General features: G+C 43.5%; 1 protein-coding gene across 1 annotated transcript in view; it reads right to left on the bottom strand.

Annotated features, from left to right (window-relative positions):
• col12a1b (collagen, type XII, alpha 1b) overlaps positions 1-18,740 on the bottom strand; it is a gene marked incomplete at its 5' end in the record, with an annotated part of 69,032 nt that overhangs the window by 46,780 nt on the left and 3,512 nt on the right. The window contains 18 exons of the mRNA XM_080525610.1: positions 1,413-1,555; positions 2,250-2,396; positions 2,582-2,746; positions 2,848-2,967; positions 3,139-3,288; positions 5,396-5,520; positions 5,628-5,820; positions 6,171-6,434; positions 7,681-7,950; positions 12,215-12,487; positions 13,249-13,524; positions 13,648-13,926; positions 15,003-15,605; positions 15,744-16,034; positions 16,189-16,362; positions 16,870-17,034; positions 17,120-17,383; positions 18,389-18,445. Of these exons, the coding sequence (XP_080381736.1) occupies positions 1,413-1,555; positions 2,250-2,396; positions 2,582-2,746; positions 2,848-2,967; positions 3,139-3,288; positions 5,396-5,520; positions 5,628-5,820; positions 6,171-6,434; positions 7,681-7,950; positions 12,215-12,487; positions 13,249-13,524; positions 13,648-13,926; positions 15,003-15,605; positions 15,744-16,034; positions 16,189-16,362; positions 16,870-17,034; positions 17,120-17,383; positions 18,389-18,445 (3,959 nt within the window). The remainder of the gene's footprint in view (positions 1-1,412; positions 1,556-2,249; positions 2,397-2,581; positions 2,747-2,847; positions 2,968-3,138; positions 3,289-5,395; positions 5,521-5,627; positions 5,821-6,170; positions 6,435-7,680; positions 7,951-12,214; positions 12,488-13,248; positions 13,525-13,647; positions 13,927-15,002; positions 15,606-15,743; positions 16,035-16,188; positions 16,363-16,869; positions 17,035-17,119; positions 17,384-18,388; positions 18,446-18,740) is intronic.

Here is an 18,740-nt window from a genome sequence, read left to right as displayed (position 1 = left end):
GTGAATGGTGATCAGTGCCCCCCTCTCTCAGCCAGGAACACCTATTTACAGTTGACTGAGCTTGCCTGGAGGACATCCTGAAGAAATCACGCCTCGTCAATTCCTTTGCTATTGTAATGTATAGTACAGTACAGTACAGGCCTGATAGTACAGGTCTGATGTCTTATTGTTGGGATGGTAAGGACAAGCTGGGATGGTAAGGACAAGTTGGGATGTTAAGGACAAGCTGGGATGTTAAGGACAAGTTGGGATGGTAAGGACAATCTGGGATGGTAAGGACAAGTTGGGATGTTAAGGACAAGTTGGGATGGTAAGGACAAGTTGGGATGGTAAGGACAAGTTGGGATGGTAAGGACAAGTTGGGATGGTAAGGACAAGCTGGGATGGTAAGGACAAGCTGGGATGTTAAGGACAAGTTGGGATGTTAAGGACAAGTTGGGATGGTAAGGACAAGTTGGGATGGTAAGGACAAGTTGGGATGGTAAGGACAAGCTGGGATGGTAAGGACAAGTTGGGATGTTAAGGACAAGTTGGGATGGTAAGGACAAGTTGGGATGGTAAGGACAAGTTGGGATGGTAAGGACAATCTGGGATGGTAAGGACAAGCTGGGATGGTAAGGACAAGCTGGGATGGTAAGGACAATCTGGGATGGTAAGGACAAGCTGGGATGGTAAGGACAGTTTGAGTTTCTCGGTAGACTATGGGCACCAGTCTCCTGTGTGTCCTTGACACACATAGCGTTAAACATAATGGTCATATTATGGTTCATATTATATCCATCATATAGTTAAACTTCAGTTTGTTTACTACAGTTGTATGTTACTTTTAAACTAATGCATTTGTTTATTTGTTGATACTCTATTTTAATTCTTCCTATGTGCATTAAAGTGATGTTGTGCGCTAGATAACGGTTCTGTTAAAACTGCATGACATAATTGTGACCAGGTTATCACAGAGTTGAATCTAGGATCCAATATGATCGAGTGTCTGTTACACAAGGATGAGCAAATCATTATCAATCATTATTAACCACAAAATATATTTTGGAGATATGATAATGTTAACTTGCGTAGAGTCCATCCATAACTGTCTGAAGTTGTACTGGGGAATACATTTTTATCCCAATTCTTCAAGATGGATGCAAGCATTACACTGTGGACCACTTGATACCGAATAGGGCAGTTTCACTAAAAGCGCCTGGATAAACAGAGAAAATAAGACTACTGCGAAAGTGACCTGATGACCTCGGCAATACGAGTCACCGAGGTCTGAGAAAGAATTCAGCTGAAAATGAACCACAAAGCTAATTCCACTTCATATCTAAACCAGGTGTAAGAGCTGAAGATCTTCAAATGCATGAGTGTAGTAGAAGCGGGAGAGAGGAAAGAAGAGAGGTAAATATAGGGCTAACCGTTTCTGTTGGGCCTCCAGCCACGGTCATGTACTCGATGCGGTACTTTTCCACTGGGCCATCGGGTGCCGTCCAGGTGGCACGGAACGAGTGGTGGGTCACCTCGGAGGTCACCAGGTCAGTGGGTGGCTCCAGTTCTCCTCCTGGATGAGGAGCATAGAGAATGTGAGCTGACATGTCAAGTTATTCATGCACTGAACCCTCTGACCACAAATCTGTCCCAATCACATTGGCGGACAGGGGGTCTGTGGACCTGGTATAGACATCACCATTTTGTCACCTTAGCAAAATAGTTTCCCTAGCTAGGTAGTAAATCACTATTGTGTTTACTCTTAAATTTGATTTAAAGACCAAAGCCTGTCCAAAGCAAAAGATTCCAACATTAAGAAACCAATATGATCAAGTGTGTTAGGTAAAGTAGTGACAGTTTTATGACAACATCCACGTCCAAGTGTTGGCTTGCATTCTGTCTGCTCATTGGCTCTTATCATGCTGCTCTTGGTAGTTTACTTTACCACATTTGCTAATCTGACTGTGATATGGACGGGGAAGATCAGCACAGATTGTTCTGGGTTAAGGATTAAATGACTGTTTAACATTTCCTTCCCACCATCCGATTCTGTCTGTGTTTCTTTTGGCATCTTATAAAGATCCCGAATTTTGTACCGAATACAAATAACCTGACTGACTCAGCAGTGAGTGGATGAAGAAGAAGAACTACCTGCCAGGAATTTTATCTGTTGACTTTATCAATTCAGAAGTATCCTGTCTCATTATTTTGTCTCTCCTTGATTCGGGAGGCAGTGAAAGAAAGAATAATTGGGAAAGATGGATTACCTGGGCCCTTCACACTGTTACAAAGGTTGTGAGTGAGATCATCCACGATGTCCATCAGGAAGGAGAAGTCATTCACGTTGTACATGTGAATATCATCTGGGTCAGAGGCGATGGACCTCAACTCATTCTCATCAGCATTCTTCACACCTAAAAGCAACACGACACAACATTCACTTCAGTGGAGGAATGACAAAATTATGAATAATTTACATCAGTACAGCAGTAAAAACAAGAGTCAATTCATTGTACTGTAACATCGGTCTGTAATCAGGACTTGTGATGATCACATTAAACATGCAAGGTGTTGTGTCTTCATTTGGAGAGTCACCCACCAATGGCGTAGAGCTCGATGTTCTCGTCCCTCAGCACCTGAGAGTTGGTGATGATCTCATCCTGGGACTTGCCGTCAGTGATGAGAATGCCAATTTTGCGAGTGTCGGGTCGCAGTCCCACGTTGGGTCTGAAATTGTTCTGAAGGATGTAGTTCAGGGCCATACCTACAAGGAGCCATGTGGAAAGATCAACTGTCAACTTTCAAGTTTGTGACAGGAAAAGGAAAAGATGACCATGTCTTAATTGGATGATGATAATACTTCACCTGTCATGGTGTTTCCCCCTTTGTAAGGAAGGTTGGCCACAGCATTCAACAGAGAGTCCCGGGTTGGGTGAGCATTCAGGTGCCACTCAGTCTTGGGGTCTCCACTGTACTGAGCCAGACCTGGTTAGAACACATGATGAGGTCCAAAACAATAAGATCATGCCCAGTGAAAACAACTTAGCAGCTACTATTCATTGTAGTAAATCCCATCATTTACTTTAAATTACCTTTTTGACAAACCTACTGTATGCCATCATATCACCAAAGGAATCTGATCAAAACAAAGATTACCGATCATGACTCTATCAGGGCCGATGTCAAAGACGCCAACCATGCGAGAGATGAAGGCGCGGATGGTTTTGAAGTTCAGACGGCCAATACTCCATGACCCATCGACCAGCAAAATCATGTCAGCCTTGGCCTTGGTCTTACACTTGGCTTCTGTGAGGATGGAAGAGAGGGCAGTGAGAGAGAGGCCTGATACAATGGACATCCCTCGGATATGTCCAGTTGGTACAGTCTGTGTAGTATAATAGATAAGAGAATGTGTGTGAAGAGGGGTGAGGAGAAGAAGAACACATTACAGACACGTTTACACAAACCAAATACACAGAAATGAACGAGCATGGGGCAGAGAGGCATTTCCAATAATACAATAACAAACTTTACATTACAATTTTACAAAACAAACATTTTTTACACGTTTTGTAAAAGTTGGTATCTTTCTTCTGTAGGATTAACAATTTTTGCTCTGAAGGTCATCTTTTTGTCTTCTTTTTCCCTGCATGTCAATCCTGTTGTATATCCAAACGCTTTTCAGGCCTCCTGCCTTTAGGACGTTTCTGAGGCTGTGACTGAGTTTGTCCCCTTGAACAACAAACCCTCCTGATAGGTGATATACGAGGGACTTCTCTCCCAGAGTTATTGCACATTCCTGCTGTGCTTCGTACTTGCTACTCCAGACACCTGTGGGGGTGAAAGGGGTTTCTCGTCCGCAGAGTAAAAAAGGCACAGATGCACTCTTTTGGACACTGAGTTATGATATCTGCCACTGTGTCTGCAATTGAAAACAAGTTAGAAGAAAATGTATTTACCCATTTTTTTTATTGCAAAATAGAAAAACAGATGCTTGACGATGTTTTAGGGATTGTCCAAACATATATTTGATTATTGCAGCGTTATGTTTGAGTTATATCACGCTGGTAAACAAAGCACTCATAAGCCCAATGTAAATCTGTGAGACATTAATCAACAAAACCAGATGTCATGAACCGAGACAGACATACACTTAGAGGCGTCTGATCCAACACAGATGATACAATGACTTTGTTGTATTCAATGCATCTGAGCATAATTTGTCTTAGCAGTTTAACAGCTGTCTAAGCTGACTTGGTGTTTGGCCATGTCTCATAGCCTAAAGAGTGATACTATTCCTAATTGTAAGGAAACTTGTGTTATAGATGACACACAGTAACCAAAAGAATTCCATCATGTTAAGGAGCACGAAAGGTTCCTGCCATTGCCATTAAACACTAGTGCCAAACCACTCATCCAGTGGCCAATGCTGCCATAGTTGGAGTGTGATTGTCCATGACAGTGGAGGCTGGTGGTGGACGTCATAGGACGTCATTGTAATGTATGGAATGGAATGAAGAATGCCATATCCTCTGATTTCTACCTCCACCAGCACTCCCCTGGTCCATTGTGTCTGTTTGTGGAGTGTGAGTGAGTGGAACTTGTGAGTGAAACAACCAGCCCATGCTTGTGGAGTGTGTCACTGGGTCTGCTCCCTATTGCAGTGGGAATTTCTGCCCAGGGTCAGCAACTCTCTGGGGTCTTATATGAGGAAAATAAACTGTTTCTAGCGGCATGAGGCTCTCTGGCAGCTCGGCACAGCGAACTGTCCGGGTTATAAAACATCCCTAATTGCAAACATATTAAGCCTATTAAGCCTTTTCAAGCCTTTTTTGCATCGAAATAATTGGATATTAACTTTTGCATGTTAAAAAGCATTTAGGTTTGAAAATATGCTTTATAACGGAATAGAATATTGATGAAAGATATTTGTTTGCGGCTGCACAATTAGGGTTGGCATGTTGGATCAAAAAAAGAAAAAAGAAAGAAGAAAGAAGGTTGAAAAATGTTAGCCATGTTGTTATCCACTTCTCACCGTACTGTTACGTATGCAAAATAATATTAGAATTTACCAGTACACCCAATCACACCCTGAATGAGATATGAAAAGTTAATTCGAACCAAACAGCGAAAAGTCATCGTAATACTCATTATAATCAAGGGCTTTGTATTTTGGTGTTTAATTCCAAAATGTTTATGATTTTGATTCCATTTGACAGCACATAACTCACTGTTCTGTGCTCATCTGTGTCATATTTCTCTTGGGGAAACCTCTGCTGCTCGACTATTGAGCTGTGGGAACAAAAATAGGCTATGGCTGGGAAAGTGTATGTCTGTGGTTTTGTCTATGTGGTTGTCTGTGTGTGTAGCTCAGTGTGTGGCGGAGGGAGGTCATGGTGCTGTCAAGTTTTACCCAGAGGTTCCAATGGTGGAGGCTCGGGTGCGTCGGAGAGGGTGGTCTTCTCCTCTCCAGCCAGTGGCACACTCTCCCCACCATCAAACATTCCAGACACTGCTACGGAATATTTTGTTCCAGCCCTGATGGAAAGTTGAGATTAAATAGCATATCCTCACATAACGAAACTGTTTATACAGTACGTGTAACAATATCCAATTATTCACATCTTTCTGAAAATATCTCTCACCTGAGTTCCTCTAAGACCACTGTGTTGTCATAGGGACCAACAAGAAGTTCTCCGAGGTCAATATCATTGCCACTGGGGTGAAAGGTGACTTTGTAGCCACGCACCTGCCCAGGTGCTGGGTCCCATGTGACCCGGAAACTGGTCTTAGCGGGCTCTGAGGTCTGCAGGTTTCTGGGGGCTTTGTAGGGTGACACTAAAATGTGGAAAACAGGGCAGAAATATCAGAACAAAGTCATAGAGAAGATTTCAACAACTAGGTCATACTATTACTGAAGGTTTTCATTGAAATCAGCCAACCCACATTCCCAGTCCACATTCCAAGTCAGTTTCGTATTAGTCCGTAATACAATTCTAAAGCTCAGTGTCATAGATCATGCCATGAGTTAGTCTGTCTGTGCGTGTGTGTGTGCGTGTGTGTGTGTGAGTGTGTGTGTGTGTCTATGACCAAGTGTCTTAGGTGCCCTGCTGAATGGACACCTCCCCCGTCCCACATTGTACCAGCACATACTGTCTTTCATGGGGTTGAGTTATGGACCAACGTACGTGTCGTTCCTACTCCTTGCCTTGCTTTTCCTTCTCCACGCTTGTAGATGGGGTGCACCGTGATGTCATAGGTGGTCATGGGCTGCAGCCGCTTCAGGACAGTGGAGGTGGCCGTGGCGGGGACCTTCATGACCAGCTCTTTCCCTCCGGGGTGTGTGTACGTCACCCGGTAGTTGACCACTTTGCCAGGAGCTGCCATCCATGTGACTTTCATGCTTCGCTCAGTCTCGTCAGACACAGTCAGCATTTTAGCAGCAGCAGATACTGAGGAGAGAGAAGAGGAGGAAATAGTCAGAGTTCATAGCACATCTACTCTAGCATAAATAAATGGTAAATGGACTGCACTTATATAGTGCCTTTTTTGCTGCTCCAAAGCGCTTTACAACGGCCTCTCATTCATCCATTCACACACACATTCACACACCAATGGCGGCAAGCTGCCATGCAAGGCGCTGGCCCGCTCACTGGGAGCAATTTTGGGGTTCAGTGTCTTGCCCAAGGACACTTTGACATGTGGCCAGCCGGGGCTTGAACCGCCGATCTGCCAACCTTGTGATCATTAGGCGGCGACTCTACCTCCTGTGCCACAGCCGCCCCTAAATAAGTATGTCAGGGGGACAGCACACATTTTGAGACGATCAATATAAATGATTTGGGGGGAAAAAGGTGACTTCTCGAAAAACGTTCTCATTCTCTGTTCTAAATGTAACCTCCATAGACTATGGTAATATGGTTGAATTATTCCACCGTTTCTGCATGCAAGAGGAATCCAGGGCAATCCATCCGAAAAGTTAATGATCCCAGGAAACTTTTCAGGTCAACTACACTTCACTGGGAGGATTTTTATTGGCGGAAAAAAACATGGCGTCCAACTCCTCAATGTGTTGATTGACCTGAGTGTGACCTGTGACCCCGTTACCATGGTTACCACGGAGATCCATTGGTTCTGCCGTGCAAATGTAACAAGGTAAGCACGGATATGAAAGAGGTGAGATCTCCTGAGATGTCTCATGGTTGTTCCTGGTCGAAATATGCTTGACAGGCTTGCCAGAGTCAATAAACCAAGTGTCTTTCCATATCTACACGTGTCTATTCAAACCGTCACAAAACTGGCCTGTTTGGGAAAGTTTCCATCAATATGATTTCCCATGTGTGTATATGGGAGGTCATATATGTGGTCATTTTTAGAGTGTGTCTAAATTCTGAATTCAGCACACATTATGTCATATGCTGCACACATGCATCATTTTAAAAGCGTTCCCCTCAACAAGAGTGACGTTATCTCAACACACATACTGCATCAAAACTGTCACCACCTCAGTTTTCCACTGCAGAAAACATCTACAATTCTTCTGAATAAAAGTCCATATTCTTTCCTTATGCAACGGAAATCCACCTTCACTGGGTAAAATGGACTGACTTCTAATCCCATTGTCTCAACCTCTTAACACTGATAGCTGTCCCTGGCTACAAAGGAGTAGAGTGGGAGCTAATGGGGTTATAGTCTTACCATCTGTGGTCTCCTGTCCAGTGAGAGGGTCTCCGTCTCCGTGTCCATAGGCGGCCTGGACAGACACCTGGTAAAGGGTCTCTGGTGTCAGGTCCTCCAGGACGGTGTTAGTTACATCTCCAAGAACATTCTTCTCTCCAGACTCCTCAGTGAACAGAGACTTCCACCGGATCCTATACATCTTCACGTTCCCAAGGGCAGCCGTCCACGAAGCTGCAAAGCTGGTGTCTGTAACATCGCTTGTGACAAGGTCTTTAGGGGAGCCCAACTCTGAAACAATGAAGAGAAAACAGAGTTTGTGTGAAAGAAAGCTAGAGGTTATTGATGGTCAGTGGCTGAGCAAACATACTCATACTCATATATATACATCTGGAAAACCCAAAAAATATTAAAGCAGTGCCAAGAAAAAGCTTTCTCTATTTTTGCATTTGAGCCTGAAATTGTTTTACATTTATTTCAGTTTGCCATTTCCAAGGGGTCACATAATTATTTAATTGTTTACTGGTTCTATACATTTTCTAGAATAGTTGTTCCACTTTTAATGTGTGGAGAAGATCAGCGTAAACAAATCTAAAATAAATGCATTTAAGTTTCGGGCTTCAATGTTTCAAAATGTGAAAATTGTGTAGGGGTTCACATACTTTTTCTCGGCCCTGTATAGTATACTTTATATATCTTTACAAATCAAGTACAAAATACAGGATAACTTAACCAAAATCCACACCCTTGCAGCAGCTAAGCAGCCATTTGTCGGTTTCTGCTGGCTGATCATTTCAAAATGGAAACTATTAAAGCTCCATCCAGAGGACAGCATAGCTGACCGGCTAGTCACAGCTATAAAGGCTACAGAGGAGCTGAGAGACACACACACACACACACACACACACACACACACACATCTGCACAGAGGCAGTGAGCTCCAGCTCTAGAGTGCGACTCAGTCAGAAATTCATCGACAAAGCCAGATACCTGCTGTACTAGATCCCTTTGACCCCTGATGTCCTTCATCTCAGAGGCATAGGTATCTAGGATTACAGACATGCCTCTTTCAGTATCTGGACTGGTGACATATGGGCCTGATGTATGGGAGTCTCCCAATAAAGAACCTCTAAACATCTGTTACACATACAGTATGTGAAGGGAGAACACTGAAAGGGGCAGCCCTGGCCTCTGAGAGTGTATGGTCATGTTGCGTGACCTCACCCCCGTCCTAACTGATAGAGCAGACCAGGGAGTCTTGCCATAACATACACTGTAGATTTGTTACATTAAATAAAGGCCATATCTAATGTCCATGCATATGGCTCATGTTGCTGCAAGGAGACACCGTGGGGGGTTTACTGCACAGAGCCAGCAGACTATAGGCTGATTCAGTGATGGTTTGTGAATGGCAGTAGCAATTCTATTTTTCACACTTGGTCAACAATTCCAAAAATACAGAACAATGCATACTGAAGAGGGTGGTGAAAAGCAATGGGCCAAGCTACAACACCTCCATTCTGGCCAATGGATATATTGGTATTGTAATGGATACTCTACAGCAGTATTCACTGATTATACTGGATCCCTGCCACTATTACTCCCCTGGTGCAAGATGTCATATTCATGCTACCCTCAAAAACCTCACTTACATTTACAGTGGTATAGTATTTTAGGAATAGTCCTGCAATAAATAAAAAAAACTAGATGTTGACTTCAAAAATTAGCATGACACCACAATTAGTTACCAGTTAACGGCAAATGCCTGGTGTGCCATAAAATCAACATATGTATTATCTTATATTGAAAAATAAACACATGGAAGTACTGTATATAATATGTATAGAAGTAGAATAGCCATTTTTGTTAATTGTAGGGGAGAGAGATTAACTCTAAGCATGTGTTTAATTTTATAGATCAACAAGTAAGCTGCATCTGATTTTAGGAAAAGTCTTTCCAACTGCCACGCCAAAAATAATCTATCAAACATAATATTCCTCTGAAGCAACCATTCCAGTCCTGGCTAAATTCTCATTTCCTTAATTTTACTGCACATGTGCTCGGGCCACATGGGCAGGCTCCCAGTCTCCACCACAGAGACACTGCTGCCTGCAACCGCCATTAGCTGGGACCTCTCCACTTCATATTTTTTTTGCCGTGGAGGAGCTCTCATTTTCAAAGCTGGGGGGGAGAGTCTGGAGACTTTCGTAAATAACAGCCCACAGACTGCTCTCATATGGAATTTGGCACTCAGCAGCCCCTGCCTGAAACCCACTCCAGACAATTTTTCCACAGCCCATCATGAGGCAAAACTGAACAAAACCACAGTAAATTCAACACCCTTCCCCAGGTCTTTGACACAGCCCTGCTCTTCTCTCTCTCTCTCTCTCTCTCTCTCTCTCTCTCTCTCTCTCTCTCTCTCTCTCTCTCTCTCTCTCTCTCTCTCCCTCCCTCCCTCCCTCCCTCCCTCCCTCTCTGTCTCTCTCTCCCTCCCTCCCTCCCTCCCTCTCTGTCTCTCTCTCTCTCTCTCTCTCTCTCTCTTTCTAGTATTAATGTTTCATCTGATTCATGTAATTACACTGCCAGTGCATGTATAATTCATAATACTTTAGAAGAAAACAACAATAGGTGAATTTGATGGCTGTATAACAGCTATAGTAATAAGCAGTCAATAAGTATTAACTTCAGCCACATAGCACAATATACATTCTATTGTTCTGTTGTTATTATTTGCCCCTTGTTGCCTCCCAAACAACATTTAAATAGCCTTGAAATAATTTGGAGTGTTTAACAATGTCCAACATTCAATATGAAACTCTATCCAACGGAGAAATCTACCATGTATTTGTATCCAGCAATGTTACAATTTAGCCAAAATAACATTCAGGACTGCAGAACAAGCTTTATGTTTAAAGTTGGACCTTGTTTTCATGTTCTCTGGACCCATAATTCAATGAAAGGAACGTGCAGATTGTGAAAAAGAAAAATCTGCCTTCTGTTTGTAATCAATGTTATAATTAGGCCAAAAGAACTCAAGGTCAAGTGAAGGGAAAGTAGATGGTGAAATGATGTCCACATGTGCCCACTGTATGTTTGGGTTATTGAAATCCCTAGGGTCAGCAGCATTTTGAAGCTTTTATGCACTGAAAAATGATAGGCGAGGGGGGGAGCCCTCGTAGGACTCAGCCACCGAACCATAGTCTAACCATCACTTTCATTATTTCCTATAAGGAAAGGCCACCACCATAGGCAGTAGGTTTGAGCAGGACAAGGCATAGGCATAGGGCCTGACAGGCCTAGTCAGGGGGATTTTCACACTTCACATTCCATTCATAGATTAAGAGACATTCCAACTCCTCACGTATGCAGTTATTCCACCATTTTCGGTGGGTTTCTCCCTAGTGATAGAGTCCCAGCTGGGTTCTTCCCTAGTGGTTGAGTACAACGTGTTCAGTGTGTGTCAACTTGGCGGCGTGAGTGAAGCCAGAATGTGCGCGATGCGCTATGACACACTCTCCATCTCCACATCCCTCAGGAGAGAGGCAGCACAAGCCTTTCCCAAGTCGCCATGACGGGTCGCGAGAGACACACTGTGGGACCAGGGCCCAGGACGCGGTCACGCCACCAGCGCAAGTCAAGGGCCAGTCAAATATGCATTATTGTCCCAAGACTGGGGAAAGCTGGCTAATGTCAAGGTTTTAGGGAGTTTTCTCAAAGTGTGCAAAAGAGAAGGAGTCAATAGAAGAAAAAACATACTGTAAGGCTATGATGTTCTCACTAGAAGACTCCTCTTTTGTTCCTGTCTACTGTATGTGTGATTCGGTAATACAAACAGACCAATAGAGTAGCTGCTTTAGATGTTCTATAATGTAGAACACAGATTATGGACAGGACTATCAAATTCCTGGCAAGTCCTCACAAGGTCCAGGCAGAGAGATAATTTACTTAATATTCCACCTACCTCTACTTCCTCTCTACTTAACCAGACTACATTCCTGACCTCTCCATGCCCAGTCATGCTGGGTTCTCATTTCTACCTCAGGGACTGTGTATAATAGAGTTGCTTGACCAAAACATTGCAGGGCCTCCTGGTAAAAGCACCACGGAAACAAGCTTTGACCTGACTGACCGATTAGCCTCTTGGTTCATTTCATTAGGTGAAACGGTAGCTGTGTTATTGTGGCGCACCCCAGGGCAAACAGCTTGACCTCTAGCCAAAACACAATCACTAAACATGATCTCTGCCCTCCAGAGGGTTAGCGTTGACTGCTGAGATCAGCTGTAGGAGAACCAGATGGCTGCTCTCCATTGTTTATTATGCCTGTCAGTTTGAAGGGTTCAACCTCAGAAGTCACTCTGAGTATTGAAAGACGGGTAACATAGTTATGCTCTTCAACAAATCAATCCCATGTTTGTATGAAGCCACCATTCATTGATTTGGTTATGAAGTTAAGAGTTTTGTTGCACTTAATGCAGTTAATAGCACCAGGGAGCTGAATTGTAGGCCTCAATAAATACATTTTCAAACCAGAGGACCCATGAAAAGAGTGCTCACCCTCCAGTGTGGTGCCTTGTCCTTCTAGGGGGTCGCCCATCCCAGAGGAGTAGCGTGCGCTGACAGACAGCTCATACTCGGTGCCAGCCTGCAGGTTCTTTAGTAGAGTGGCAGTGTTCTCTCCCTTAACTGATACCTCCTTCTTCTCTCCGCCAGCGGCCGGCTGGAACGTCACACGGTACTGCACTACACGGCCAGGCGCTGCCTCCCATGACAGTTTCATGGTGGACACTGTCTCATCGAAGACCTGCAGGTTACGAGGAGACCCCCGAACTGGAAGAGTTGGGTGGGTTAGAGTTGGTTACAGTATACAGGTAGGTGAAATAGCTGATATATTCAGTCGTCTGTTTGAATATGGTACCTCATTATACAGAACAATTTGGAAAATTGTCCACAAGTGAGATTAAGTCTCAAACTGATATAATTGCAGACAGGGACATACTAAATATTTCAATAAGAGCAAGATCGCAAACCAGATTGGGGAAAAACACAAGAGGAGGCAGCTGGGTGATCCATGCCAAAGAGGCACAAGCTGGGATGTGTTCAAGCCTTTTAACTACTCTGGAAAAAACCAGCTGCTTCATCTAAAGGAGCTGGAACGTCCACGGACACTAACTGCTCCGAGCACAGATAATCACTAAGAAGAATGTGGTTGCCTTGGTGAAAAGGAATAACTTTTATTTATTTCCATCATCCTCCCATTGCTTTAGCTGTTAACTGCAGAATATTACTGAGCAATGTTTGACCACCTATACCCTCTCTCACACACACACACACACACACACACACACACACACACACACACACACAAACCTAACAGCCTCCTGTCTGGTATGCATCGGAAAATCCCCCCTCAGAGCCCAACCCCTTGTGATGTCTACTTTTGACTTCCATCCAAATTATAATGACATGGTTTATTGCGTGGAATATTAGCTCAGTAGAACATTAACCAGTTGAAACAAACACGGGAGGGGTGCAGGGGTACAATAGGCAGGCATGTTCACACCCTAGAGGCTTAGCAGAGCCGTAATCACCTTCTTTGGTGGTGCCGTCGATCTGCATCTCTCCTCCAGGGCCGGACTGGTACTCTGGTGTCACAGTCACCCGGTAGGTGGTCAAGGGGAGTAGCTGCTGCAGCTCAGTGGTAGTCTCACTGCCACTGGTGGCCGTCTCCAGTTTTGCACTGTCGCCCCTGACAGGTACGTAGGTCAGCCGGTACCGAACCACCGCTCCTGGTGCCGCCGCCCATGAAACCCGGAAGCTCTCTGTTGTCTCCTCAGAGACCCTCAGGTTACGCACCGATCCTTTCTCTACAACGAAACATGGTTGAGTTACTGTAGATGCTACTAGAACCAAAACCTATTCAAATGAAATGAAATGAATTAAATGATTAAAACGAAAGAAAAACGAAAGAAACTACTAATGATATTAACCCTCTAACGTGGTCTCGAACCCTGAGAGAGGGTAGCTGTCCCCTTTGTCATACTGAGCGAAGACGTTGACTTCATACTGGGTGACAGGCGTGAGGTGGGGCAGCAGGCTTGTAAGTGTGTCCCCAGGCACCGACATGGACACAAAGTCCCCATTGGTGTCTGCAGCTGGTCTGAACTGGAGCAGGAAGGACTGGACATCCGGGGAATCTGAACCCCACGTGGCTCTGAAGCTCCTGGATGTCACCTCAGAGAACGTCAGTGACTTTGGTGGGAGTAAGCCTGGAGGAGATAGAGGATGTTTTTACATTAGGTCACACACTCCATAACATTGGAGCATTTTCTCAATTCCATGACTGAAAAATCATTTTGAAAAGATTTATATGATGACATTATTATTATATAAGGATTATACAATCGGTAATTAAACCTTCAGTGGGTTTCACAATACACTGGCAGAGCTGAATACCATTCGGCCATGCAATGCAGAGTGACTAATATTTGGCATTACATTTCCACATGCAAGGCCTCTTTCTGCCCCAGAGAGAGCAAGAAATGTATAACACATTTGTTACAAAAAAAAGAAGCTAAACATAAGATGACAACTCTGGAAAGGGTATTGTGATACAGATGTAATTGCAAGCATGTGGTATACAGTATACACTGGTAGGATTTTCTTTTATTTTTTCTGAGTTGTATTCTCTGAGTTGGAACCACAGAATTAGTCATTTCTTATCAAAATGATTAGTTATTAGTCTGTTATCACCATACAAGAGGAGTAACAGTGATAAGGTCACCCATTATGCAATCATTCAATCAATCAAAATACTAATCCTTTAGGATTTCATAGCCTGATTATTTCATCAATATTGATAAATAACAAATAAAGAACTTGAATATGATATTGAACTGATATTTATAGTTGGGGAAAGTAAGTTCAAACATACCAGTTCATAATGTGGAATAATACTGTGCATAATACTTTGTCAGACGTTAGCTTTACATTCTTCTCTGTTACTTATAGTGTATACCACTCCCACTGTAAATCAAATAGCTATGAATAACAAGGATAAGATCAATGATATACTGTAATTCACAAACTGCTGGCACTAACTGGCACATACAGTACTCTGACGTCTACATTATCAAATAATAATAACGTTTAATTTAGGTAAGAGCAGAATATAGGCCTGTGTGTCAGGATAACATTCACACAGAAAACAAATGTCCACTAGATTTCTTTGGCTAAATAAGACACTCCAAAAATCAGCTTGAGTTCACTTTGTCTAAGTAAAATGACTATTATATTTAACTACAACTATAACCGCAATATCTATAGAGATCTAGAAGGTACTCACTTCTCTTCTTGATGTTGAGGAGCTCCTGCTCGATCCTCAGGCAGATTGACTGGGTGAGCTCTTTGGAGATCCTCTCGAAGGCATCAAAGTCCTCCACGGTGTACACATGGGTTTCCAATGGGGTGTTAGCGATGGCCTCCAGCTCAGAGCGAACCGCGTCCTTCACACCTACAGCGAAGATCTCCACATCAGTGCTCCTCAGCTTGGAGGCTGGGTCCTTGAAGGCATCGGAGGATTTCCCATCAGTGATGAGGATGTTGACACGAGGTACGTTGGGACGCGCCCCTCTGCTGGTTGTGAAGATCTTCTCCCTCACATAGGTCATGGCCCTGCCGGTGTTGGTGGAGCCTCCGCGGTAGGGGAATGCTCGCACAGCCTTGACCACAGCACTCAGGTCATGATGAGTATTCAAGTAGAACTCAGTGTGGGGGTCTCTGCTGTACTGAACCAAGCTGATCTGCACCTTTTTCGGTCCGATGTCAAAGGAGTTCACCAACACCTCTATGAAAGCTCTCACTTTGGCGAAATTGGCTAATCCTATACTGTACGAGCCGTCGACCAGAAGGACAACATCAGCTTGCACATCCAGTCCAAGAGAACATTCTACAAGAGGACACAAAAACAGCTGTCATGTAATTGCAAAATGATACACTTAGGGTGACTGCTTTATGACTTAGTGTCCTGAATATGTACTGTATATGAATATGTACTGTATTGTATATGAATATGTACTGTACTTACCCAGGGACACCCTGAGCGGCTGAGTCTTCTCCATGGCTGTGATTGGCTCACTGGGAGTCAGGCCCTTGAGGGCGAACAGGCTGATCTGGTACTCTGTGTCTGGGGACAGGTCCTTAACCGTCGCTGAGGTCTGACTGGGGCCTAAATACAGCTCCTGGCGCTTGCTACCAGCCATCATGGGGATCAGCTGAATCTTGTACCCCGACACATCTCCGAAAGAAGCGTCCCACGTGACCCTCATAGACTTGGAGGCCATCTCCGTGACTTGAAGGTTTGAGGCTGGTTCAACGACTGCGTAAATAAATCGGGGACATTTGGTAGGGAACAATGATTTTCTCACCAGCTTGATCAGCCTACATGGTTTTCAAACATTCACGCTTATGAATGAAGATGTTCACGCTCAAAAGCATTTCGAAGGCTTCAGATGCTTAACAGCATATCTTACCTTCTTCTCCACTGACCAGTGAATTGAGCTGATCTTCAACACCTGCACACACATGGTTAATAAGTTCTTTCTGTACGCTCTTGATCAGGTCAAAATTGGCAACGTTATAGACGTGCGTTCTGTAGGGGGTGGAAGACATTTGTTTCAGCTCGTCCTCATCTGCCCCTTTGATCCCTGAATTGGACAGAGAACAAAAAGTTCCGTAAAATGTAAACAGTCTCTTATAAAAACAGGGAAATGTTCCATACAATCATTGTAAATCTGAACTCCTGCCAAATTCAGGAGGTTTACTCATTCATAGTTAAGAGTCAACACCAATAAATCCCAAACAGCCCTTGTAAAGACCATAGAGGCATATGAAAATTATTGTGAGTGTAGGAATTAACTAGGGCATATATTCTCAAATTTGGAAGCTGTTAATACTGGATAAAAACAAGTGATCTATATTAAATGAAACAGGGTTTACCCTTTTTTCCACTTTTAAAGGATATCCAGCAAGGTCCGGTTTTTACTATTGTTTGCCTTTAGTTGCAAAATATGACAACATAGTATGTGTGAAACACATGTAATACTTGACTGGTGGGTTTCATGATCCTTTGCTTTGTCATGTGAATATTGATAGAATGAATCCTAGTAACAGACTACGAGTAAATGATGGAAAAGTGGCCTGGAGCCACATACCTAGGACGAAGATTTCCACTCCCATGTTCCTGAGCTTTTTGGCAAAGTCCTCCACAGGATCTTGAGATTTGCCATCTGTGATGACCATGGCCACTTTGGGGAAGCCTTTCCTGGCTCCAGCTGCCTCAGTAAAAGTGTTTTTCAGCAGATGGTCCATGGCATCACCTATAACATATATAATATAGGTATAAGACATCTATGACATCATCACCTTCATTTGTTGCATCTTTCACAAGATAAATGGGTGTACCTGTCATGGTATTGCCACCCTTGTAAGGCAGGGTGTTGATGGCTTTGAGGAGCTCGCCACGTTTAAGGTGTTGGTTCAGGTTGAACTCTGTCCTGGTATCACCACTGTACTGCACCACACCCACCCTAGTCTTGTCTTCCCCAATCTCAAAGGCGCCAGCCATGGCGGAGATGAAGCTGCGGATGTATTTAAAATTATCCCTTCCAACACTCCATGAGCCGTCCACCAAAAAGACCAAATCGGCGATGGCGTTGAAGGAGCATTCTGCAAGGGAGGGAGGAAATGATAGAGGGGAGATGGACAAGTTATGAAAAGAGAATACACTAGAAAAATGGGAGAGGCAAATGATTTGACCTGAAGACACAATTCTGGAGAGAAGCATGTTTCCGTATCCTTACAAATCCCAAAAGCCTTATCATTGACCAAAGAAAACAACTTCAACTATGCTGTTGGGCAAATGTATATAAGTGAACAGTGAAAGTAGCCACTAGAGGCAATCTGTGCTTCAGCATTTTCCCCCTTTGCAAAATGCATAACATTAACGTACTGTATGAGGGGAAACTACACTAGTATAGTATTCTACACAGGAACTATGGAGAATAAATGTATATTTCTTATTGCAGACTTGTTGTTGCTGCTTGTTGTTTTTTGTGTCTCCCCATGTGTGTCCTATATTGTCAGCGTCTTTGAGCCCTGGAAAAGCGCTATATAAATTAAATTAATTATTATTATTATTATTATTGGCAAACGCATGTATGTGTGTATTCACTCCTGGTATCAACAGACAAACATCAACATTATGGGGGATTATAGGGGGAAACCTGTGAGGTTCGCCCAAGCAGCAGTCTGCATCATCTGAGGGAGGCCACAGTGCTCCTGTAAAGCCTGATCTGTAATGGTTTCCACTTCTCTCAGCGTTTCAGGGATAGGCTGTGTTCAGGAGGACCAGCACGAGGCCTTGAAACAGCTGTTATCTCCACACTCCAGAACTCCACACTAAACATGTGCAAACTCCCTCACTTTGGCATGATTGACAGACTGACTCTATAACAGGCAGCAAACCAACTTAATGACCAATATTTTTTTGTCAGAAACTGATTCAGCTATACAATGGGGCATTGAATGTGGAAACTCCCTCCACTGGTGACCACATACCAATGGAAAGAGCCCAGATGCAGTTAGGAGGGGAAATAATAATAATAAAAAAAACACTGGAAAACTCTTTTAACTGTTTAGTTTCAGAAAAACGCAAGGAGGAAATGGACTTACTGACTGAATCTGTGACCTGTGGTTTCCTGGGACCTCCATTTGTGCCACTTGATTGGACTGAAACACAAGCAATGAGATCATGAATGAATCATCTTTTAGCAGCGTAGAAAATAGACTAAACATGTTCTGGAATTTAAACATGATGAGTCACCTTTTTAAATCAACATGTATCTCAACGGAGGACTCCCTTAAAAGATAAGATCCTCTAGTGGTTACAATGAACAGGCAAAACACGCTCCCAAATTACAGCATAATAATGTACTGATGTAATTAGTTCCACCAGTTTTCACAGTAATCTCTGAGGACTGGGCTGCTTAGGTTTGTAGAATCAGACTCAAGCACTCGTGCCAAA

Source organism: Nansenia antarctica (genome assembly GCF_963989245.1).
Source record: "Nansenia antarctica genome assembly, chromosome: 3".
Lineage (NCBI taxonomy): Eukaryota > Metazoa > Chordata > Actinopteri > Argentiniformes > Microstomatidae > Nansenia > Nansenia antarctica.
Note: the sequence above shows the minus strand (reverse complement) of the source record. Positions and strands in the feature narration are given on the sequence as shown.